The sequence below is a fragment of the Manacus candei genome, unplaced genomic scaffold, assembly GCF_025592945.1.
Source record: "Manacus candei isolate 608988 ecotype Guabito, Panama unplaced genomic scaffold, ASM2559294v1 h1tg000010l, whole genome shotgun sequence".
Lineage (NCBI taxonomy): Eukaryota > Metazoa > Chordata > Aves > Passeriformes > Pipridae > Manacus > Manacus candei.
In genome coordinates, this window is record NW_026138058.1 from 2,499,189 (window position 1) to 2,524,360 (window position 25,172).

A 25,172-nucleotide genomic window follows, 5' to 3' on the forward strand; every position below is an offset into this window, starting at 1 on the left:
ACACTAAAATAACAACTTTCTATTAGAGAGTCTAAGCAGTGAGGACATCATGAGACTAATCCAATCACAACTTCATGTGTTAAATCAAGCTACACAGTTTTACAGATTAATTTAAACTTCGAATTTTCCAAACTTTCCTGCAACTCCTCATCTCTTAATGGGGATTTACCTCTGTCAGCTTTTACAAAAAGCAGTACAGAATTAAGATAATAAGAAGAGTTTAAAAAAGGGATGAGTTTTCAGCTAGAAGATCACAGGTTTTCTGAGAGTCAACTTTCAGGAGTATGATAACAGTCTCAAATCGAGTCCCAATCTTAAAAAAGCAAAACCCCAAGAAGTCACGTACTAATTAAATTCACTGCAAGTAAAATAAACTGTAATCACGGTGTAAAATGTTGCAATGTGGAGTCTGCCCACAACTCACTTTGTTAGATGAAAAAGCATGAAAAATTCCTACTTCAAAGCTCAGTCTTTTCCCTGTCTGAAGTAAAGACTGTCTTTGTGTCTCTAATTATTTACCAGAGGTAAATAATGCATTCTAAGTTTTGAAACATACAGTTGTTGGAAAGAGTAATACAATATATGTTTGAAAATCATGGATGGATTAACAAAAGTAACTGATACAACTGTTGGAATTTGCAATGGCAAGGCTAATATAGATATATATCTGTTTGTATTTGTGGCAAAACAATCAGTTAAGTCAGCAGAATCATGCTTAAAAGGTAACAAATACTTTTCCATGATTTTTCTACTTTCCAATCACTAAAAATTGGAAAATAATTCATATCACTTGCACTCAGTGAACTTGTGTTAATGTACAACACTTTCACCTGTAATTATGTCGGTGACCTTAGATACCTGGGTGATCTGCAATGCATTAGATTTTAATATTTATTATTGCAATACTCCTGGATGTGCAAGAGATTTTTTTAAAAACTAATAATTTAAAAACTCGCTAGAAGAGGCTTCGATATTGAACAAAAAATTCTTTTTTTGGTTTTCCATTAACAAAATTTTCTCATATAGAGTTGTTTAATTCTCCTTTGGGACTCATATGGTTGGCTAGAATTGCAAAGTGATTTTTAAAAAGGTGTAAAATTAACAAGTGGCCCTTTTGAATATTTCCCAGTATAGAGTAACAGATTTTTCTCTCGACGAAATAATTACCTCTCTCTCCATCTGATGCCTTTAATGCAGAGCCTTTGTGTAGAATATGCTTGTCTCCATGTCTTTATGAACTCAGGCAGTTTTTTATGATTTCTCAGTAATTGGAAAAATCTGACCATTCACAGAGCTAAGGTTTTTCTAACATGATATATCTGGCTAAATGGGACAGACTTTTATTTTTTTCTTCAAAGGGCCAAGATTCACCTACCAAAAGAAGAGACTGTTTTGTTTGTATTAGATCTTTTTTTTGTTGTTGTTTTTGCAGATGGAATCCTGCTATGGAACTGAGGTGACCTCTTCACAGTTAAGCTGCTCAGACTACAGGTTTCTCTGAGAGTGACTGAGATATTGAGCCACGTGCAAACCAGCCTAAACTTGAGACTGAGAATATTGCACCATACTTTCTGTGTGATCAAATCACAATGCATTGACACAGACTTTCCTTAAGTACAACAGTAAAACTGCTCATAGAGTCAGAGAGTCACTGAATGGTTTGGATTGGAAGGGACTTTAAAGATCATCCAGTTCCAAACCCTCTGCCACGGGCAGGGTTGCCACTCACTAGCATCAGGTTGCTCAGGGCCCCATCCAGCCTGGCCTTGAACGCCTCCAGGGACAGGGCATCTACAACCTCTCTCAGCAACTACAAGACTTATAGGTAAAAAGAGATGTAGATATAGAATAGATATTAATTCCCCTGCCTCCTTTTTGCAGAACCAAGATTTTCTCTGAAAGAATGTATCTGACATCAGTGAATACAGCCATAAGTAATCTAACCAGACAGGAAATCTAAAATGTAGTCTCTTAATCCACCATTAATAACAGGCAACTGGTATAACCAAGGATCTATTCCACAGTGGGATATATCTATGTCAGAAGGTCTTCAGTAGTTCTCACCCTTAGGAGACAAATAGCTACTAAGCTATTGGATTTTTTCATCTTTTTAACTGGGTATCATGACAACTTTAGCACGTGTAAAACGATATAACTATCTTGACTTAAGTTTCATTATATACTACTCTCAGTACACTGATTTTTTTTTTTTACTGACTCAATATTTTAATAATTTCTTGGATATTTGCTATAAACTTTGGCAGAAGTGTTTCAGAAGTCTGTGTCAGGCACTGTTTTACAGTTATTATTGTGTTTTACAGGGACTACAGTGCATCCATAGCCAATGCAGAAGGCCAAAGTTTTCTTGGAATAGGCTAGCACAGAATCAAAAGATGTACTAGAAAGAAAAACAGACAAATTTCTAAGCTGTTCCCACATTTGCACCAGTAGTGCAATGTCCACTACATACAATTAGTGCTCAAACTCTGTCTTTAGTGGTCAATTAACATGTATAATTAGCAGGTATCTCTCCCTGTCCTGCAGAACTTCTTTCAAAAGTATGAAACCACACTACAAACAGGTGTGGAGAACCAGACAAAAAAGGCAAATTTTTTACCCAAGCCACTGATAACCATATCTTTCTAGACTACTTCAGCACTGGAATGCTATTTTCCTGTCCATAGCTTTGCTTAGAAAACATCTCTCAGACACTTTTTTGATTTCTCACACCACTGCACACCATTTCAACAAGAAGAACAAAAGAGGTCAGCATTAGGCTCCATGCAACTGGCTTTAATCCAGCTTTCAAAGGATTTTAGTTTTTTAGGCAGACTATGAAATTTTGTGGTAAAATTCCAGCATTCTTAAAAACACTTGTACAAAATTAGAAAAAAAATATAATTCTACAGGGGAAAATACATGCATCTAAAATAGTTGAACAAACATTCTCCTTGCTTTGCTGAACTGAAAATACTCTAGAATGGCTTTGGTATTTCCTTCTTTAAAAAGAGACAGTTTCTCTGTGTTTCATCCAGAAAGCTCCTTTGAATTCACATAATTTAAAGGATCTTTTCTAAATTGAAGAAAAGTTGATTGTTATAATTATTCCAGAAAAATTCTAAACCATGGGTGTCTAAAGGTGCATGTTCACTGCAGAGAATGATAAACCAGCGTATTAATTCTTCCATCTTTCAGAAAATGAACATATTATAGATAAGCATCACTTTTAGGATACAAAATAATTTGAAAGCCAACAGTTTAGCTCTTTGCCTCAGTTACTGAAGGTCACAGGTGGTTTTGCCTAGCTATAAATATCTTCTTCAGGCTGGTTTCCCAGATAGGGACCATCCAGACAGGGAACATAACATCCCAGTTAGGGAAGAAAGATTTTTAATTGTGCTTTATTTGCTTTGTTAGGAAACTTGACTGGCTGATGACAGAGCCTCTATAACAATAGATTCTAATTTTCATACATTGAACACGAGCGAGGGAGAGATGGAAACACTCAGTGGTGGAATATAAAAATCATGGATCTGACTTCAGATCTACTGAAGATATTTGGCATCCAGTGAAGGTGTAACACACCTATGAAAATTCACTTTGAAGTCACCTATTTACATTTTATGGATAAAATGGATAATTTATTTAGTCAAAAAAACCAACAAAAACAACCCTTCAAGTGCAAGTCTTATGAAAAATAGTTAATCATGTAACTCTGAAGATTCAGATCATTAGCTACCAAGTTTTACTATGTCATCAACACAGTTGTTTTATACTAGCTAGAAGGATCATTTACCCAATACAGAATGTTCCTTTATTCCTTCTTTGAAAAATAATTTCTTTCCTATTTCACATGCTGAATTTAATGCCTACAGATTTCCTAAAGTAAATAATCTGAACATCCTATACATATATATATGTATAGGATGTTCAGATTATTTAAGTATATATATATATTTTCAGTATTCCTCAGTGTTGATAACTTATTTCTTTCAAGCTCACGTTATGTGGGTAGAAAAATCTTCTTAATGTTTTTCCAATTTCCTTATCCTTTTTTTTCTAGAAAAATCTAAATGCTGAGGTTGTCCAGGATAGTTTGTGAAGTACAGATTCCATTTTTTCTCTAATGGCAAAGAGAAATGCAACTAGCATTTTCTCCTGGTCTTTTAATTTTATTAAATTAATAACAAGTAAACAGTCATTTTCCCTGTTCTGTGCATGTACCAATGGAGTAGAGCCCTGTGGTGGGTTGCCACTGTCTGGCCAGGTGCCCTACCTTCTTCAACTGGACAGGGAAGTGAAAGTATAACAAAAAGCTTGTGGGTCAAGAGAGGACAAGGAGAGACCGCTCACCAATTACCATGATGGGCAAAACAGAGTCAACTTAATTTATTACCAATGAAATCAGAGCAGGGAAATGAGAAATAAAAGCAAACCTTAAAACATCTTCCTCCTACCCCTCCCCTTCTTCCTGAATTTCTCTACCTCCTCCCCTCCAGTTGGACAGGCAGTGGGGGTTGTGGTCAATTCATCAAATGTTCTTCCTGCCACTCCTTCATCCTCAGAGAAAGTCTCATTCTCACTTTTTCTCTGTTCTGTTGTGGACTCCCTCCCAGCAGGGATAGTCCTCCACTGACTTCTCCAACGTGAGTCCTTCCCACAGGCTGTGGTTCTTCTTGAACTCTTCCAGCAGGGATCCTGCAGTCCTTCAGGAGCAGGCTGCTCCAGTGTGGATCCCCCATGGGGTCATTAGTTCTGACAGCCAACCTGCTCCAGAGTGGCTTTCCCATGGGGTCACACCTCCTTCTCTGGTGTGGGGTCCTCCACAGATTGCAGGTAAATCTCTGCTCCACTGTAGACCCCTGTGAGTTACAAGAGCACAGACTTGTCTCACCATGGTCTGCACCAGGGGTTGCAGGGGAATCTGTGCTCCAGAGCCTGGAGAACCTCCTCCTCCTTCTTCACTGACCTTGGTGTCTGCAAGGCTTTGCTCACACATAATTCTTGCTCCTCTCTCCTGTTGCTGCGTTCCATGGTAATTTTTTCCACACCTTGAATATGTTATTGCAGAGGAGCTACCACAGCCAGTGGTGGCCTCAGACTTGGCCAGCAGCAGGTCCACCTCAGAGCTGGCTGGTATTGGCTCTATCAGTTATCTGGGAAGCTTCCAGCAGTTTGTTGGAGTGGTCACTCCTTAGGGTGCCTTCCCTCCTTCCTCCCTCCCCAGTATCTGGCCATTGAAACTCGATACAAGCTCTTTGGATAAAAAATAATGGGAAAACCAAGCCAAAAGGCAAATATCTTTGATCTTCTCCCAGCTCTTGACAGTATGTTTAAATTATTGAATTTACTCCGTTATTCCTAAAGCCTAACTTCCTTCTCAACTACAAAGTATACTCTGTAGAATATATTTTTAATGTTCCCCTCTGAAGCAGTAAGAAGTGATTTACCTATAGTTATTAACGAGCCAAGAAAACCCCCAAAAATATTGCTTTTCAGATCCCCTTTCTTTAGATCTGTGATTATGTGTCAATACTGTGGTGGTTCTGATCAAAACAAAAGCAACAAAAAACCCAAAAGCCCAACAAAACAACAAAACCTACAACCTGTTTCTGTTTTTTTCCCTTTCTGATTTTTTCGTTTGCTTATCTGACATTGTTTTCAACTGCACCATAGAGACTTTGTCACGTAAATTTTCAACAGGTTTTCAAATAAAAATTCACTAATGTCTTCCATAACCTAAACTGTCAAAAAGACAAATGTGATAGTAAGACAGACAAATATATATAGAATCCATGACCTGTCTACTAAACCAAGTAAAATCTTATCTATAGGGTTTTTATTGAAAATTATGAGAGTTACTGAACTCTACACAAAAAAATCTGTATGCTCAATTTCTTTTTTTAACAGGTGAAATAGGTCAAAGATGTTGTGACCTTCACACAAGAAAACTTGCTGAAAAAGTTGCAGATAAATTAACAGACATAGAGAATAATAGTAATTGTTTAAAGTTAGTTAAACGCTGAAAGTTAGAATGTTTCATGGAACTTTTCTGATACTTTGACTCAGTTCTGGTGATCAAAAAACCACAAAATTGCAGTGGATTTCTTTACAGCCAACTATATAGAGAAATAGTGGAGAGGGCTCCTTGAGGCACATTAAGGTAGTTCTTGTCAGTGATATTTTAATTAGGGCTAGTGACCTTCAAAAAATAAGGCAATTTAAGAAGTAAGAAAGAATAAGGTATTCACTGAATCTTCAAAGGGTAGAACTGATCACACAGAAATCTTTACTAGATATGAGTAGTGTTGCTACAGTTGCTGAATTGCTTATTTAAAACTCACCAAAATATTCTTTTCACAGTTTAAATCTAGAAAGTTTTATAGAAGGGATGACATATGTGATAAAGTCCATTTAAACCTACTTACCTATGACCTTTAAAACAAGTGGTAGCAAATGTCACTGTCTGGCAAGAGAATATGTAGATTTAAATGGTTTTAAGCACCAGTCTACTAATTCCTTATTCAGCATGGAAATGCATGCTGCTAAGGTGAAAATACATGTCAAGTAGAGGAATAACACTACTTTTGATTTAGGAAAGGCCATAAAATATAGAGACAAGAAAGTATACAGTATTGATACTAATCTTGTTTGTCCTTACATGATTCAAATTGCCAATAATAAATCAAAAATATATAAAGCACAAGTTTGTAAAACTTAAGCAAATTCTATGCCATTAACAAGGCTGTGAAGATATGATGGAATCGTCACATGGAATCTTAGCCAACTACAAAATGCACACAGTGGAGTTTCTACCAAGTTACTGGTCAAGTCACTATCAATTGAAGGTGATATTGATAAAATAAGACATTTATAGCAAGAGGTATATTTTACTTCAAATCTGAACAGAAATTTCATACGTAATCTCAAAAAATGTTCTTTTTGTATAACTGACATCCGTCTTAAACATAGAGATTTCATTTCCAGAGTATGCAGTGATGGGACAAGGAAGGCTAAGGTCCATTTGGAATTAAATCTGGCAAGGGATGTCAAGGACATAGGTAGCAAAAGGAAGATTTGGGAAAATGTGGGTCTGATGTTGAGTGAGGTGGGTGCCCTGGTGGCAAAGGATACAGAGAAGGTGGGGATCCTGAATGCCTTCTTTGGTTTAGCCTTCACTGGTAAGGCCAGCCCTCAGGAATCCCAGACTCTTGGAAGCAAGAGCACTGGAACAGGGTGCCCAGAGAGCCTGTGGAGTCTCCTTCCCTGGAGTCACTCAAAATCCACCCAGATGTTGTCCTGTGCAGTCTGTTCTAGTTGAACCTGCTTTAGCAGCAGTTTGGACTGGATGACCTCTAGAGACTCCCAACCATTCTGTGAGTCACCCTATATTTTAACTGTATTTGCCCATTGAAGACAAGTACTTTCAAAATAGATTTCAGCTTTTTCCCCCAAAAGTCTCTGCATTCTAACAGCCTTCAGAAGCCATTATGTACGACCTCAACTGCACAAACAAATGAAGAAGCAGAGGTTTTCTTAGTTTCTGGTGAAACACGTCAGATTTTAGTTCTTCAGCAGCATAGTACTAGAACCAGGACAAAAAGAGAACTGAAAATGACAACAGCAAAGGAAAATGAAATTAAAAAAAAAAAAAAGAAACAAACAATCAAACCCAACAAAACCCCCAATCAAAACAACAGCGAAAACAAACTAAACAAACAAACCCACCACCACCACCACCACAACAAACCACTTAGATCTCTTATTTCTACTATTAGGACTCTGTAGTTTCAATGTTTAAGAAGTTTTCCGAATGGAATTTTAAGTTTTTAAGAGGGAAATGTGAAAATGATACAAACATGACTATGTTGTAAACATAAAATAACTATTACAATAACTAGTATACCATTAAAATATCATGCCCATCACAATACCAGGGTTAAGATTTTATATACTCAATATAAATTTGAGGTTTTCTCTGGAGTTCTGTGACTAAAATTTTTACAAAAATGCAGTACTTTCAGTTACTTTTAAACCTCAGGAATTACACCAGACATAAAACAAACTCATGTACGACAGAGACACTCTTCCAAATGAATTCTGAAGTCGATTTCTGAAAGTATTTTTGTTACATTTAAGAGAATGACTGGGGTAAACAGAGTGAAGCTGAACGTGGGGTCTGCTCTTACATTCCTGTTAAATAGTCCCTGAGAAAACTGAAAACATCCTAATCAGATTATGAAGATGAAATGTTTTCTTCAAAGACAGCATGATTTTTTCAAGTTTACACTATGTCTGTTTAAGGAAATAGGGGTACTATTTTCCTAACTGTGCCATAGTTTTTCTCATTCATCATAATTAATTTTCGAGCAGGCATATGTGTTCAAGCATAAGCCTCTCATATTAGAATAAGAATGATATGATCAGTGTCATATCACTCTAGACCAGCCTGAGAGGCAAAGAACTAATTTTTTTTCTAGTTCTAGTTTTTTTTACTCAGTGGATATTACAATGTTTTTGATTTTAAGACAGCCAATAAGTAGAAATGGTATAGAATAATTTATCATCTATCACAGTGAACCATTTTCATGGCAAAATGGCATAGCAGAGTGCAGATAAACAGAGGCTGAAAGAAAATAATTGCCTTCATGAAAAAGCACCATTGATATTTTACAAAAACAACCCAAGATAATAGCACTGCATAGATAATTTGCAAGATTTCTGCATATTGGAAGCGTGCATATTAGTCATATTCAGGATTTTGGAACACAAACTCACTAAGTGAACACGCAGAGAAAGGCAGAAGCAATGAAGTAGCCACCTGTGGTTTCTACAAATACAGAAAGTCGTAGTTGTTCTTCAATTGCTCATGATGCAGCAGGTAACAGTCAGAAAAACAGTTCTGATCAAGATCAGCCCAGAAACCAACTCTAGTACACAGCAATTAGTTCACTAGCAGCAGTGCTTAAAATAACAAAGTATCATCCCAAGATATTTACATTTGTTTCCCAGAGCTCCTGTTAATTTAATGACTGCAACATACATTTAAACTAACCTCTGAATGCCTAATTACAAGGAATATTTACTGCTGCATGCTGCTGGACTTGGGTATTTCCAAGGCATCTTGCTGTCCTAAATATACTTTTTTAACTCTGTGTGTAACTTTTTTTCCCACTCATGGTCTGCCATAATACCTGTAGTGACAATGGGTATTATACCTGTTTTGGCAGTAATAATTTGTTTAATGTTTAGCCACACAATTAATACAGATTTTATTTAAATCACTGTATTTTTTGCTGACGTTTCAACCCTTTTCCCCTTCCTTTTAGCCTATATTAAATAATCTGGGACAGGTTAACCTTGATGCATACATTCATCTGTTCACCTACTATAAGTTATTTTATACAGAACATTAATCATTATGACTGCTAAATTAGCCTTATTAGATTGCCATTTAAGTGTCCAAAAATAGCAGCGTGGTCAGAGTGCTTTTTAAACAGAAGTGGATACATAAATCCAAAAACTTAGAAAGTAAGTTCAGAAATTTTAATGTTCTAAATAAACATCAAAATGTCCTCATCATAAATGGAACCCAGAACACTGATAGTACTGAAATGTTTGAATTTAATTTCCCTTAGAACTGTGAAGATGTTAAAACTGATAACTCACAATCCTTTTTAAAAATTAAATTATTTAAGCATTTTCATATCTCATTTGTTTTTCCTACCAAAATTTACTCGTTCATGTAACTATATTCAGAATACTGTAATGAAATTAGTACAGAATTCTTCTGAAAAATTAATTTCAAATTCATTTTTCTGAGCATTTACTCAGAAAACTTTGATCTTAACACTTTTGCTTACTTACTTAGGGAATTTCAACACAGATCTGTGTACATACTAAAACCAGACCAGGACATATCCCTAATTATTGCAGCAAGCTGAATAAAAATCATGAACTATTCACAAAAGCACTATTCTAAAAATAATTTGAAAATGACAAATTCATTTATGTAAATCACATTCTAACAGGCAATTCTAAGGCAGAAAATTCAAACATATTTTGAATAAATTATTGATTCTGCACCTGTCTGTATTCTCCTCCTCACATCAAGTTAAATAACAAAGTAAGCAAATATTTCAGACCTCTGCATTCAAGAAATGCTTCAGTATCCGACCCTTTTTCAGTAAACATTGTCTTTCTTATCTCAGATGGGATTTTAGATTTGTGTTTAATGTAATTCAATATAACCAGAAAATTTACCTCTGGTGTGCATGGATTTTGATAATCACCATTTTTCACTACTGTTTTCCTGATTCACACCCTTCTAGTCAGTGACTCTTGGTTTTGTGTATTAGATTTGTACATCCAAGGTTTTGGACAACAGCCATGCCACGAACATTCCTACTGTTATTTTAACAAATCATTTTGAAATAGAATGAGTATTTCCAAACCAAAACTTTTTGATGCCTATGTTATATTTTCAACACAGAGATGCGCAGTCACTTTTTAATTTATTTCTTTTTAAGCACTCACCCAGCAGAGGATTTTTACTGTATGTGATAAATTAATACTCAGTTTGCTTGTCTTTTTATGTTACTATCCTTTACAGGGAAGAATTAAAAATTTGAAGCCACAAAAATATATTTTGAATCACTTCTAACACACTGGTGAGGCTTTGGAGTTTTTACACATAAACTATGGAATCTGACAAACTCTGTGATGATTTTCTCATCGAAGATGTTGCAGAAAGACAGAGGTCAGTTTTGGGGAAGTTGTACATCCCTGAGTTCGAAAATTGAGACAAGTAGTTAAAACCGTTCTATTTGAAGTTTTAGAACAGAGTTTTAGTGATAGAGCACCCACTGAAATTATCTGTGCCTGGGATTGCAAAAGGAATCAACATAATTATTTTTGTTGTTGTTGTTCAAAAAGTAATTAGCAGAAGCCCAGAAAAGTAGCACATATACACAACTTTTAGCTTTTAAAGTGAAGCAGGTTATGATCAAGAATGATGACTCTGATATTTCTCCAGGGAGGAGGATCTTGCAAATATGAATCACTAAGACTAAGGAAGAGTCACCAGTTCCAAAAAAAACAGCGAAGCAACTCTACACTCTTGAGTCATAAAATGTGACTATCACAGAACACTTGTGACTTCCTAACCTGTAAATTTCCATAATTGTGAGTTATTTTACATCATGAGAAGTTTCCAACAAACTCTAATGTGTCAGATCCTTTAAAAAGGAAAATGTGAATATGTGTAGCAATGCATCCACAATAAATCCTTAAACATTCATGAAATTATATTACATACTATCAAAATAGTTACTTGGAGTAAAGCTACTTCTATATAAAGTCACAAGACTTTATATATATATATATATATATATATATATATATATATATACAGAGAGAGAGAGAGAGAGAGAGAGAGAGGAACCTATGATAAAACAAACTTCCAGCTTTGACTTCAGCTAAGTTAAATAAAACAGAAAACAAACCTCATAACTCAAACATATGTAAAAAAATAGACACAAAGAAATTCACCTTTTAAAAGAGAAGTTACAAAAATGGTCACCATTTCCTCAAATTTTATATAATTTTGTAAAAGTATTAGTTTTAATTTCCCTGCTTTAGATATAAATTTTAAAAAGAAAATTCAAAATAAATAAAACTGAAAACTCGATTCCAGTTGTGGAATGGATAAATCATTATTCTTGCAGGAAAAACCATAACAAAACCAAAACCCACAAGGCTGAACTTATGTGTATTTCCCTAGCTGTATCAGAGAACATTAAATCAACAATAAATCAAAGAAATGGTATTTTTTTTCTTCTTCAAAACTCCTGCTAATGAATAACATCATGATGCATTTCTCCATAAGCTAGACCACTCAGGTTTTCACTTAAATTATTAGCCATGGAAAACTTGTTCAAACTGTGAATTGTTCTCCTTCTTTCCTCACTTAACTCCTCCCTTTTAAAATGATACAGAATATGATCTCTGTTACCTTACTACTCTCCTTTTAAGAGCAGAGCAATTAGTAATGGTAAGGGGAGAGCAGGCAACATAAAAACTTCTGTGATACAAAACTATGAATTTAGTTAAAACAAGAAATTATACTAGTTAAAAGGATCAATAAACAGATAAATATCAATTACAATATGAGGTTCTTCACAGATGATGATACCTAAAATACGAATTACTAGGAAGAATGAAGAGAAGTAACTCTATTAAAGCTAATGTTTAAAGACATAAAAAGTTTCTTAGCACTTTTTGACCAAAATTTAAGCTGAGTGTACACTTTTTGTGGTTTTACTGTACACCTCCTGAAGTCAGAAAGAAGAGAAGGGAAAAGAATTGTCATTTCCAGAGGAAAAAATCCAATAATGTAATATACAAGTAGATTAAAAAAAAAAAAAAAAAGAGGTAAGATAAAGAACTATGCAAAAAAACTGGACTTGAGAGTTTGGGCTTTACTGCATTTGAAACTACATCCTAAGGAATAGGAAAAAAAAAATAAGGAGAGTGAAGAACATAAAGGGACAAAACATGCCTTGTTCAAACACTTTTATATTTATGGTAAAATTAAAGAAAATCTAGAATTGACTTGATTTCTTCCAAGACTGAACTAATCACTATCAAAGAAAAAGACTTCTGTCCTCACTGATATGACTATTACTACCTTTTAAAGTTAACTCCTAATTATTTTCTGCACTATTCTTGATATTTATTGTAATGTTTTTCAGTCAGTGCTTACTGGGGTCAATATTCACATCTTTTAAGAGTTGGTACAGTTCTGGTCAAGATAAAATTCTCAAACAAAATAGATTTATTAGTGGTAAAACACATATTTTTGGACAGAAATCTTTTCCTTTCAACAAAATGTGTTGATGAAGTAAGAAAACCTCTGCTGTAAAACCTATAGCTAACTTTAGTTAACAATACTTAAACTACAGTGACAGCAGTTCTGGGAAATAAGTGTAATGGGGTTAGTCTTTCAATAAAACTTCTTCAGTCAGTAAAGGACTTTAAGCAATAAATAAAATCTACATAAAAGATAAACTCCAAACAGTTATGAGGTAGCAGCTCCCAGAGAAGTGGAAACAAATCATATTTAGCAGCCACAAGAGGGGAGAGAGGTTAATCTCACCTCACTAGAGAGTGTCTACATCCAAATTCAGTACCAACAGGCAATGAAATGAAAATGAAATAGTTCTACGTGGTTCACTTCGACCTAACAAAGACACCTGAGGTCGAAGGAACCAGTCTTGGAAAAAGCAATGGCCTTTCTACAGTCTGCAAAGAGAGTTTTCATAACTAGAGCATTTGTAGATGTCTAGATAGTCCTCTTTCATCTCAGTTGTTACAAAAACTTTACAGTAAATGAAAAAAAGTGCTATAGCTGCACCGACGACAGGAGCTTCAGAACCTTAAGATGAACCATAAGGACACAAAGACAACTCAAAACTAACATCTGAAGAGAAAAACAAAAAGTAGGGAGCTGTGAATTTGCAGATAAGAGAAGTATCTTTTCTGCTTAAATCTAGGAAGAATGGTTACAAGGTGAAAATCCTTATCTAGAGAAGATTTCCACACATGGTCCTCAAAACTAGACGTTATCCCTCATTATTAAAAATAACCAAAAACCATACTTGTTCTAAGCAGTCTTGTAACAGGGCAATGACTCCATTAAAAACAGGGTAAAAATAACACAGTAATGCAGCAACTATCATAAAACGTGGGATGGTCTTGCCTGTAATGAAAATGAGCAGTTTATTTCCAAAGACGGCTTATAGAGATAACAGGCAGAGGAAATCCATAAAATAAATAGAGATTTAAGAGTTTCACTCCAAGACTATGCCTACGTATTGGTTTAGAGAAGAGAAAATTTATTTTCCTAGAAGCAGAACTCCTAAATAAAGATACATAAAAAAGATCAATAGAACATTCCTGAATTTGATGGTTTCCATCCTTGAATTATGCATCACTGCCTGCAAGCCATACCTTCAATCTGCATTGCAATCATTGAAATAATCATTTTTTATTAAGTTTCAGATAATGGAATTGAAGCTCTGCTCTTCCCCTCTACAGATCTAACAACCTCCTTATCCAATGTCTTCATCAGCATTTAACTATTTTTTTCAGAACTTTTATTTGATATTTTACCGGTGGCAATATTCAAGAAATAGCTACCAACATCACTGTTTGCAATACCAATATGGGATTTCAAAAGAGCCCTCTCTGAAGAGCTTGAGCTGCTCTACCTCTCAGATATGTTTTATCAGTCTGTTTTAAGATGAGCAAAGACAATATTGTAGCAGCTTATGCTCATTTGTCATTTGGAAGATTGATTTTCTTTTCTCACTCCACACAGCCATATGGATTAGAAACTCATTTATTTCCCTTTGTTATGAAAACACAGTCTGAAGCAGAAGTATGTAGCAAATTCAAAAAGAAGGATAATTATGCAACAAATAAAACACTGGATAATCTCATTATACCGTAGATGGGTTTTGACAATAAGAGTGACTAGAACATTTTGAATTAAAAGTCAACAAAATTAAAATGCATAAAATGAAATACATATTAACATAATGTTTAACTGCAACAAGAAACAACTCAAGGCTTAGAAAAATTTAGAAATTAATCAGCTCTATGTATGGACACAAGAACAGAACTAACTTGATAGGATAAAATAATATACCACAAGTTCCAATATTCTTTCTTTAGTCCAAGCTGCTAATCATTTGGGATCAAGGAAAGATGCAACACTTGTATACAACCATATAGTCCACTTTTTCATGTGAATTTTGGGCATCATCTCTCTGGTATTGTATAACCTTTGTTTTCATTAAAATTCACACCAATGATGAGTTTTGCAAGGCTTATTAATTATTATTACTAGCTACAAGGATAATCAGAGATAAATGTCCATGAGCATCAGAAACTAGGCTCTGAATTTGATGACAAAAAATTAAATACTGCTTTCTTTTTTTTTAAATATACTGGGATTTGCTTGGTTAAGATTTTGATTTCTTTGTGTTGTTTCATTTTATCCTTAAAATTAGATTTAATGTTCCAGAAAAGGTAAAGCAAGTGTTTTGCTTTGTTTTGGTTTTCTTCCCCTAAATAAAAGGCAAATTTCATGCAATGGGATCAACACTTTTGGGAAAAGAACTTTGCCATATATAGCAAGACAAAAGAGATTTTGTAGCACGGTTTTAGTCCTCAAAATAATTCCTTCTGTCTTAGTGGAGTATTGCTACAGCAAGAGTTTTGATGTTTGTTTGCTTTTTTACAGTCTTTCATCACTCAAAAGCTATATGACTTTGCATATTTAATTATCTACACACTTCAGGTGTGGTTATTCATATTCCACTGCCTTACTTAGATTTACAACAAGTCTCTTTTTAAGTCTTCTGCAGAAACTTAATTCTCATTATTGAAAGAACATACCCAAATGCTTTCTTCCTGACGATACTGCTTCCAGTTTCTTCCACTGTCACTGAACATCAGAAGGTAACTTGTTACCCAGTCTGAGCTCCCATAACCACCTTGAGTAGCAACAGCAGTAATTTCGGTTCTTTCGCCGAGATCAATCTGAAGCCATTGATATTTATTGGACACAAGTGGAGACCAGCCACCAGCACCTTAAAAAGAATGAGAAGGAGTGAAATGTATTCCTAAAAATAAGGATGTTAACACAAAATTTGTATATATATGTGTATATGACACAAAACTTGCAAAACTAAATCAGTTTATTTGAATGACCCGATCGAATGAAAGATGTCCTTGTCCAAGGTAGGGGTTTGAAACTAAGTGGTCTTTAATGATCCTTTCCAACTCAAACTATTCTATGATTCTATGCTTCTAATTCAAGATATAGGTGCACCAAAACTGTCTTGGTGTTATTTAGCAAGTATTATAAAAAGTTATACAAATTACTTGATATTTGTAACCGAATGTAACAAAAGTGAGATCATTATGAATTGATTCACACCCTTTTTTTCTCTCTCTAAATTCTGTAATGAATTTTACCGAGTAATTCTTAACCAATTAGACCCTTCAAGTCAAAAATTCTGAATTTTGTCTTTTTTATTTTATACATCTCAGTTTTAATTTATGCAGACTAGAAGATCTCCTGAGGCCCTGTCTACTCTGAATGATTCTGCATGATTCTGTTCTGTGAGGCCTGGATATAGAGACTTGCATGTGAAGAAATAAAGACTAGTTGGATGACAAATTTTGCACATGCCTCTTAAAGCGACCAAGAGATTTGTAGGCAAAACAGTAAGACAGTATGAAGTATACACATGTAGTTCAATCACAGACACAGCCCTTTGCAAACAAAAAATTTCACTCAAAACATAAGAACTAAACTCCTCCAGTATTTTAATTAATCAGAAATACATGCTAAAGGAAGAAGGACATCATATCAATTCAGTGCTCCCGTGTCTTCCCTTGTTTGCCTTTATTTATTCAGATCATGCTACTAGCTTGTCTATAAAGCTGGTTGGCAAAGGCCATGGCAGGTCTCAAACGATCTCATGAGAAAAAAAAATATTGGTTTATGAAACCACTTTGCAAAATCTGCAAGTATTTGCAAAACCTGGTGATTTTTATTAGAGAATACTGTGATAGAAATTATAAAAGTGCCATTTTGTAAGAACAGATTGAGCTCTAACACAGATAAACACAAGAGGCACCTTGAAAAGTTCTTAAGGTATACATGCACAGAACAAGAACAGATATATCTAGTTCCCACAACAAATCACTAAACACTGTCTAACGCAGAAGTAGCTGCAATCCAATCTTATGCTTGAATAGGTTTCAAGATGTAGAAATATTCACAAGCAAAATAACACATATGGTTTACTTCTGTTCAGAGTCATGATTCAAGTTCTTAACATTATCTACTCAAGGGGGAAAAAAAGAAAAGAAAAAGGAATTTTTACTTAGGGATGTAAAACTGTCATTTAAATATGGAATAGTGGGAAATCACTTGGGTGTTCATAACACACAAAATGTGAGGTTCATACTACAGGGTAAAGTAAGTGGAAACACTGAAAGAAATACATACAGTTCCACATATGTGAAATATCTTTGTCCACACATTTATGAGTTAATTAAAACATGATGGGATTAAAACTAAGGGTGGAGTTAAATACCGTGTAGATTTTTTAATACTTTTTTCCAAAATTTTAATAATTTTTTCCAAAGCCTTCTCAGAATACTGTGTCACTGGGCAAAATTTGGTGACATTTTTGAACTTTCTACTTGAAAGGCAGGGTTATATTCTAGTCAACAGCAGTGGTCTGGCAGGCTGTGCTGAGCACATAGTTCTTAAAACCCTTCTGCCAAAAAGCATTGGTGAAACTGCAGAACTTTATTCAGAATGAAGCGATAGAAGTTATAAAGATGTAAATGAAGATGTAAGTAAAAAATGCCTGAAGAGCAGTCAGTTATGACAGTGCTACTTGCTGCCAGCCTGAGGAGGATACTCCTGTCTTTAGTACTGCATTTTCCAGAAGCTTTTGCGAGGCACCATCAGACAGGCTGTAGGTGAACGCCGGGATTATGAAGCCTGGAAAGAACAGCTTTAGAAACGAGTCCATCACAGCGGCGGCTTCCCGGGATTGAGTGAAGCAGAAACACAACAACTACTTGCGTTTTCTATTGTACGGGTTCTCCCTGGGCTGTGTAGTTCCCCCAGCCCACACGGCCCCATTTGGAACCCTGTTGTCTCCCCTTCCAATTGCAGACTCCGCCTCTGCACAAGCAGGACAGGCTGCCTCACCCGCCTCTCCCCAGTCCCTGGTTCTGTTACTGGAACACGGTCCTTCAGTATCCCCCACTGGTCAGTAGAGCCCTCAAACCACTCCCTTTTGTGAAGAAACAAGATTCAGGATGGGAGGGGTTCCGTGAGAGGTTCCAGGAGTGGAGAAAAACATACAGCAATTGACAGGACTTTATTATATGGATCTTACAGTTATTATATGGACTTTACCGTTATTATGTGGTTTCAGATATGTATATTGCATTATCTCCACACTACACAGTGCACAACCTGGGTGTGTCCCGGTTTGTCACGAGTTCTGCCTGCTCCCTGCTTCCCCGCTCCCCTCTCTGATAGGCTGAAGAAGCTGCAGAGAGGAGACAGTTACCATTTGACCTTTTCTTCCCTGGTTCCTCCCACATTCTGCCCCTTCACCTGTGTCCCTACCCCATTTTGTTCCCTTGATTGCCTGTCTCATGCTCTACCCCATGTTCTAGCCTTTTCCCTGCCTGAACTCATAAAACCCCAACACCCCTCAATAAAGCATTCCATTTGCACCTCTACCTTGTCTCCAGACCAGTCCATGTTGTGTCACAGCCCCATCTCCCCTCGGACCGTGGCACCCTTTCCCCCAGACCTTGGCCCAATCACATCCCTTCTTCTTGCCCTCCCCCCGAGCCCACATAAACCGTGAGAACTTTGAAATAAAGGTCTTTTCACCTTGGAACCCAGAGAAGAAACTTGGCTGCTCTCTCCTCCTGCCAAAGAGGACCACGTGGCTGGGTGCTTCTCTGGGAAACCTCCCGCAGGGAGTCCACATTCAAGCTCTGTTAATTGGTGCCCATCAGCTGGACCCCAACGACATTTTCTACCGTGTAGAGATTTCCTTGGATGTCCCCGGGTACAGGTCACAAAGTGATTCTTGGCTTCCAACTCAGACAGACTCTGCAGCTCAGCATTGGATTTCGACCTACAGAACTCAGAAGGTAGGCCCACAGCTGTACAGTCCAAGAACTCTATTTTGTCACATTCATGGGGGCTCTATCTTCAAAGTGGGAGCGCAACACTTACAAACGCTTAAAAGGTCTTAATTACTTGCATGGACACCTGTTAGACAAGGACTCTTTAAAAGCACTGATTAAATGGATTTTAAACACAACCACGTGCTACCCAGCCCCATGTCATACCAGGAATGGGACACATTAGGATGTGAATTATGGAGCGCTATACAGGTAAATGATTCTTTAGCTATGCCTGGTTAGCTCAGTCGGTAGAGCATGAGACTCTTAATCCCAGGGTCATGGGTTAATGTTCCACGTTGGGTGCTAATTAACAGAGTTTGAATGTAGGCTCCCTGCTGGAGGTTTCCCAGAGAAGCACCCAGCCACGTGGTCCTCTTTGGCAGGAGGAGGGAGCAGCCAAGTTTCTTCTCTGGGTTTACAAGGCGAAAAGACCTTTATTTCAAAACTCTCACCGCAACATGCTGCACTACATTCCATAGAAAGAAGAGAAGGAAGCACAGATACACAGTGTCCTAATGCCAGCTAATGTGAGTTGATTTGAGGGATTACAGTAAAGATGCAGTCCAGAAGCCACGTGTCAGCCCTCTAGTGACCAATGCAACATAAGACCCATGCAGAATAACCACGGAGCAAAAGCAGCATAGAATCATAGAATCATAGAACCATAGAATCATTGAATCAGCTGGGTTGGAAGGGACCTCTGAGATCATCAAGTCCAACCCTCCATCCACTACCACTGTGGTTCCCAGACCATGGTACTGATGTCACATCCAGTCTCATCTTAAAAACCTCCAGGGACGGAGAATCCACCACCTCCCTGGGCAGCCCATTCCAATGGCTGATTACCCTCTTTGTAAAGAATTTCTTCCTAAAATGCACGATGCCTCCAACAAAGTGAAGTCACAGCCTGGACCACCACTCAGAAACTGCAATATGTTTCCTGAAGCACTACAGTGCTCTGGTTCACATGACGCTTTCATCTGCCAAAGGCTCCTCAGGAGCTCTCCCGTCTGACTGTCCAGCAGCCAGCTGTCCTCCCAGCATCTGCCTGCTCCTGCACCGGCACAGAGAGGAAAAAATACGTACTCTTCAAACATATATCCTACCAGATAAGAGCCAGAATGATCACAGTCCTGCAGTAAACACTAGTAGAGCATGTTAGCTCCTCACCCAGCGTTTTATCATCTGTTTTACAGTGTGTCCTGTCCTTGCAGCAAGACTGATGAGTGTGACAAATTGCAGTCACTTTTTGCTGTGACTGGCTGCATAATAGGTGTCAGAAGGAACCTGTTGAAAACCAGAAAGGTTTGCCAGATGTTTGTGCTACATGGTGTGGATGTTTCTGGAGAGATCTGGAAAGAGATCTCCTAAAGAGGCTCTGTGGGGAAGCAAATAAATCCACAGAGTTCAACACACTTGTGTGTTCATCAAGACTTTGACAAAATACATGAACACACAGAGACACACTAAGATTTACAGGAACGTAATTTTGTGGTCCTTAAACTTCCTGAATAATTGACTTTGAATTCTTCACTTTAACTCTCTAACTTTTCTTTTTACCTGTGTCATTTATCTAAAGCACACATTTTCTTCAGTTATTGAGTGTGCATTCTAACAGTCACTAATGAAACATCTTTTGTTGTGAACTAACAACAAATCAGAAAAATAATGTTCACAGGGGAGACAACCTGTATCTAGAGTTGTTTTGTTTTTTTTTTTTAACTTTGTCTCAATAAGTGTCTAACCCTCTTTATTTTCCACTATCTCTTGCCAATAGTGAGGTTATCTGCATGCACCATATCAAAAAACCACATTCAATCTGGCAAAGCATGCAAGTTTCATGCTTGATTCCTGTTAAAACTCCCAAGCATTGCAGAGTTACTTTATGAAGAACATGCTGACTTGAAGCTGAACATACAGCCAATACATAAATGTTTTTCTTTCATTTACTATCCCTATTTTAACATTTGAACACCAATGCTTATAAAACACATTTGTACACATGTGGTGTAATTCTCTCTAAAGCACACTAATTTACTGAACACAGTTAGCAACCTGGTACTCCTTCATTTTATGTGATATTCATAAATAAACTGATTACTAAATGATGAAAAAATGTCCTAGTATTTTGATATTTTGATATTTTTAACACATTAAAATTGATTAGATTAAAATTGAAGCAATCATGCATCTTTTGTTTTTCAAATTTTTCCTCTGAATTTCCATTACTCTTGATTTCTGTTTCTTCACTCTCTTCAATTGTCAAACAATAAACAAGATTGCTGACTGTAAGTTGTCCTGGATGTTGGCACTAAATTTACAGGAGACAACCTGCTTTCCATCAGATAGCCTGTATTTCTAGACTTCCATTCTTATGCTCTTCATATGTAGTTTAAATTCTATTATATTATTTTCCTTGCTTCTGGAGGCCAAATATCTTCTGCCTTGCCCCACGACCATGAATATAAACACATCAAAACACTGAATGGGCACTATTTCATTATTCTGGCTCTTGTCTAGTAGGATATGTGTTTAAAGAGTATGTATTTTCATAATTCCTTAGCTTCACTGGGGTGACCATACCATTATCACTGACATTGAAAATAGAAAAAAAAAAAATCAGTAAGATTAGCAAGTAGCTACAAAGGAATAAAACTAGAAATGACTGAGGAAAAGGTCCAAAAACTCAAATCCTCAACAGAAAGAGTATTGCTACAGTGGATTTGGAGTGCTATATGAGGTATAAAGCTTGACCTTTCTGGTAGAAAATGTATTAGGTGATACTTAAGCTTCTCAAACTGGCTCTCTGTGGTCATCAGGCTGCCAGGCCCCCTTTGCTTCATTATAAAAGCTCTGAATTACATAGAATAGAAACTGGTTTAAAGATTTCCCCTTGGTATGAACAGCACCCCACTTCTGCTTCTCCTGCTCTATAACTACCATTGCCTGTGTTGTTAAGTAAAGCACAAAGCAGTTCACACTCATATAATGAACTCACAGTTCATTATATCAGCACCACCATTTAAACCACTTTCAAATTCAGTCAATTTTGTGCATATTTAATTGCAGTAACTCCAAGCAATGCATATTAGTAAAAGTCCAGGTTTAAAACTAACACACATAAGAAAGGATGCTTTCTTTTGATTAATCAAACTCTGTAATTCCCATATGGATCATTTAATAGAAGCTGGTTTTAATTTCAAGTCAATAAAGCTGCATCAGGGATGAATTTGCCTCTACTTATTACAAAGCTGGTTTTCTACATGAGAATATCTGACAACTGAGGCTTCCTAGGCTTTACAAAGTCAAATGAAGTGTTTTACAATATTCGACCCCCACTAAAGTACCAAAGTAAGAAATCATTTCATTTCTCAAGCTGAAAGGCAAGGCACCATCTTTCATAAATCGAGAACTATAAAACTGTAGGCTTATACTTAGATAAAGAGTACAAGGGTTTTGTTCTCTAAGAGTTTATTGACTGATGACAAGGATGGGGGGGGGGCAATGTCTGATAAATGGTGCTGATGCATTGCTACCAGGCGACAACCCTCTGGGACCCTTAAAAAAGTGTCTAGAGTAGAAGTACTGCTTGGATCAAATGCTTGGTTTTTTTAGATTTTAGTTCTCTTATGCTTACATCAGGCAATTCAAGAAATAGAGCTCATGCATTTAGAAACTCGCATTTGTTAGCCCAACAAAGTACCAGAAAAGTAATTATCAGGAGGAACTTAAACAGCCAAAGATTCCAATCAATCTAAATCACATCTTGGCCAGTTTTTCAGACAGGCTATGAAAAAGCTATCACAATAAAGCTGTTCTGAGTGGTATTTCAGTGATAAAACACGGATATAAACCTCAAAACTTGAAACCAGGGAAAGTAAAACTTAGAAGAGATGAGGGACCCTGAGCTATGAATAAGTATCATTTTTTTAACAGAGACGGAAAGTGGCAGACAGGGGCAGCTAGATCAGAAGCCAGTTCTTCAGGAACTGCTTCATATATAAAATTTCTGCATGGTAATGTTCAACCACATTTTATGAGAGCTGCTTCATCTTTTGCCTTTGATCTGTAGCACGATGCTCTGTCTGTGCAGGTAAAACAGGTTGAACTCTACCATATTTTCACAAGATATCATTTATGGATAGAGAAGCAGGATTACACTCTTTTTGGTGTTGAAAGACACACTGAAGAATGCCAAGACCAGTCTGTCTCCTCGTTCTCAAAGCTAAACATTCTTTGCAGTTTCCCCTCTATTTTAGTATGGTTTAAATAATGTATCTGATTCTGAAAGCTATAATGGGTTAACTTTGTGGTCAAGAAATGAGTGGAGAATTCTTGCTTCTTAAAATCTGAAGAATGAGAGGAATTTATCTGACTAATTTCCAGAAGTAAGTATAGAAATAACAGCTACTTTTTGGCTTATCCGTTTAAGAAAGCTGTATTTTTTGAACAGTATTTCACAGGTGTGCATAGGCATGCAGAGCTTTGTCAATGGGAACCAGAACTACTAAAAAAAAATCAGCAAATTTTGAGCTAGGCAGAACAGAAAAAGAGCTATATAAATGCTTCAGTCAGTTTTCTAAGGGAGGTTGGTTTAGCAGCTACTTCAGTGGCCTCAAAGGCAGAGCAAGCTTAATCTTGTAGGAAGGTCCAACTTAATTTTAAGATCTTCTGAAACTAAGTATCAGTGGAAAAAACAGGTATGATCTTAGAAGAGAAGGAGCGATTGCATTTATTTTTTCAAATGTCAGAATATTTAATATATAAGGAACTTAACTTTCAGAATTGTGACAGGCGTTATAAAATGAATATTAGGTTTAATAATAACTCGTGACAAGTACAACTTACTATGTCAAGAGACGTTTCAGAGGCATTTTGGATTTGAATCAGTGCAACAAAAAGACACTAAGAAATGGTATTAATAATGAGAAACTTTGATCTACTTTGTTTCAGGGAGTCAGAACAAGGTAGGTAACTTTATTTTACCCTCCCTCTTCTGTGTTAATAGTAACTGTTGAATGAGTGAGTGACTCAGTGAATCCCATTTTACATTTCATCTTCAGAAGGCTCTGAATACATTTCTCCTCAATTAATCATTATGTAAACACATCAAGGGAGCTAGTTGGATAAACTGACATAGTTTATCAAAAGAACTCATTGGCAATGATTCAAAGACCTATCAAAGCCACTACTTTTTGCTGGGATTTTTTTATCACCAGCACACCACAAAGCACTGTCTACACTGAGCAGCACCTCTTCTGTAAGTTGGAAAGCCCAAGTTTGAGTAAAAAATTCTTCTTTAGGTAATGAAGCTGTAATTGTGTAGAATACACTCTGAGCCACCCTGAGCTGCTCCTGTAGTATATTAAAAAGGTGTGTCTTTTTTTCTCCAGCAGCAGACAGGTACTAGAAAAATGTCCTTCCAACAGACTTGCACTGGGAAAAAGTTCTTGTTCTTCACAGCCAATGTTTCCTGGGAAAAATCATTTTGGAACTGTGTCAGTTCATTGCAACATTTACATCATTCTTGGATATTACCATCCACTTTTACTTCAACAGCAAACTATCTCCCTTACTAGGATTTGGGTACTTCACATAGCTAGCAGGTATATTCCTTTCTGGCACATATTCTGACAATAGTCCAAGGCTGAAAGTAAGACTGGACTTAATCTGGGAGATTGTTTCATTCTTAGGAAAAGGTACTCATGAAATTGTGCTGTCCTCTTTTCTTTCTCTAGTCTCTGGGTATATCCAGGTTTAAGATGCTATATTAGTAAATCCTGCTGCGTGTGAAGTTTGATTCACTACTTTTAATCTTTAACCTTGTCTCTCTCTTTTTCTCCATCAGTGAAGAGAGGATCATTTACACCTCATCATTGTAAATTTTACCTGAGGAGCTCTTTTTGTTCATAGGTAGGTGATGCATAGAAAACTTCCAGGGGGAAACAAAACCAAAAAAGATCTCACTGCCACCATCTTTCTACACCACTGAGTTTAAGCAGCATTCTCATTTAAAGTTCTGTACTGATGTGATTTCTACTTGTATATTATGTCAGCTAATATAAACCAAATGGAGTGGAAATGGAAAATACGTATTTATTGTATAAATATTTGTTACAACGAAACAAAGAAAACAATATCTCTAACTCAAGTACACTGTTCATCACAATTTGATAAACTTACTCAACTCCTTTCAGGTTAATAACTTTTTACATGTTTTTTACATATCAGCTGCTTTCACTGAACCATCTATCCTTGTTTTCTTCAGTGGTCTTGCCCAATTTTATGCAAAACCAAAATTTGAAACCAAATTAAACCTGGTTCTTTTGCATTTAGCACTGTTCACTTCAGGCTAGTGTGCCATCCCA

At 36.5% G+C, this 25,172-nt stretch overlaps 1 protein-coding gene and 1 long non-coding RNA gene across 3 annotated transcripts in view; one reads left to right on the top strand and one right to left on the bottom strand.

Annotated features, from left to right (window-relative positions):
* Positions 1-25,172, top strand: part of LOC127466531 (uncharacterized) — a 550,827-nt gene that overhangs the window by 464,031 nt on the left and 61,624 nt on the right. The gene's annotated exons all lie outside the window — the stretch shown is intronic.
* LOC127466500 (contactin-associated protein-like 4) overlaps positions 1-25,172 on the bottom strand; it is a 203,774-nt gene that overhangs the window by 112,299 nt on the left and 66,303 nt on the right. For both annotated transcript variants that reach the window (XM_051777322.1, XM_051777321.1), the window contains exon 3: positions 15,463-15,656. In XM_051777322.1, the coding sequence (XP_051633282.1) occupies positions 15,463-15,656 (194 nt within the window). The remainder of the gene's footprint in view (positions 1-15,462; positions 15,657-25,172) is intronic.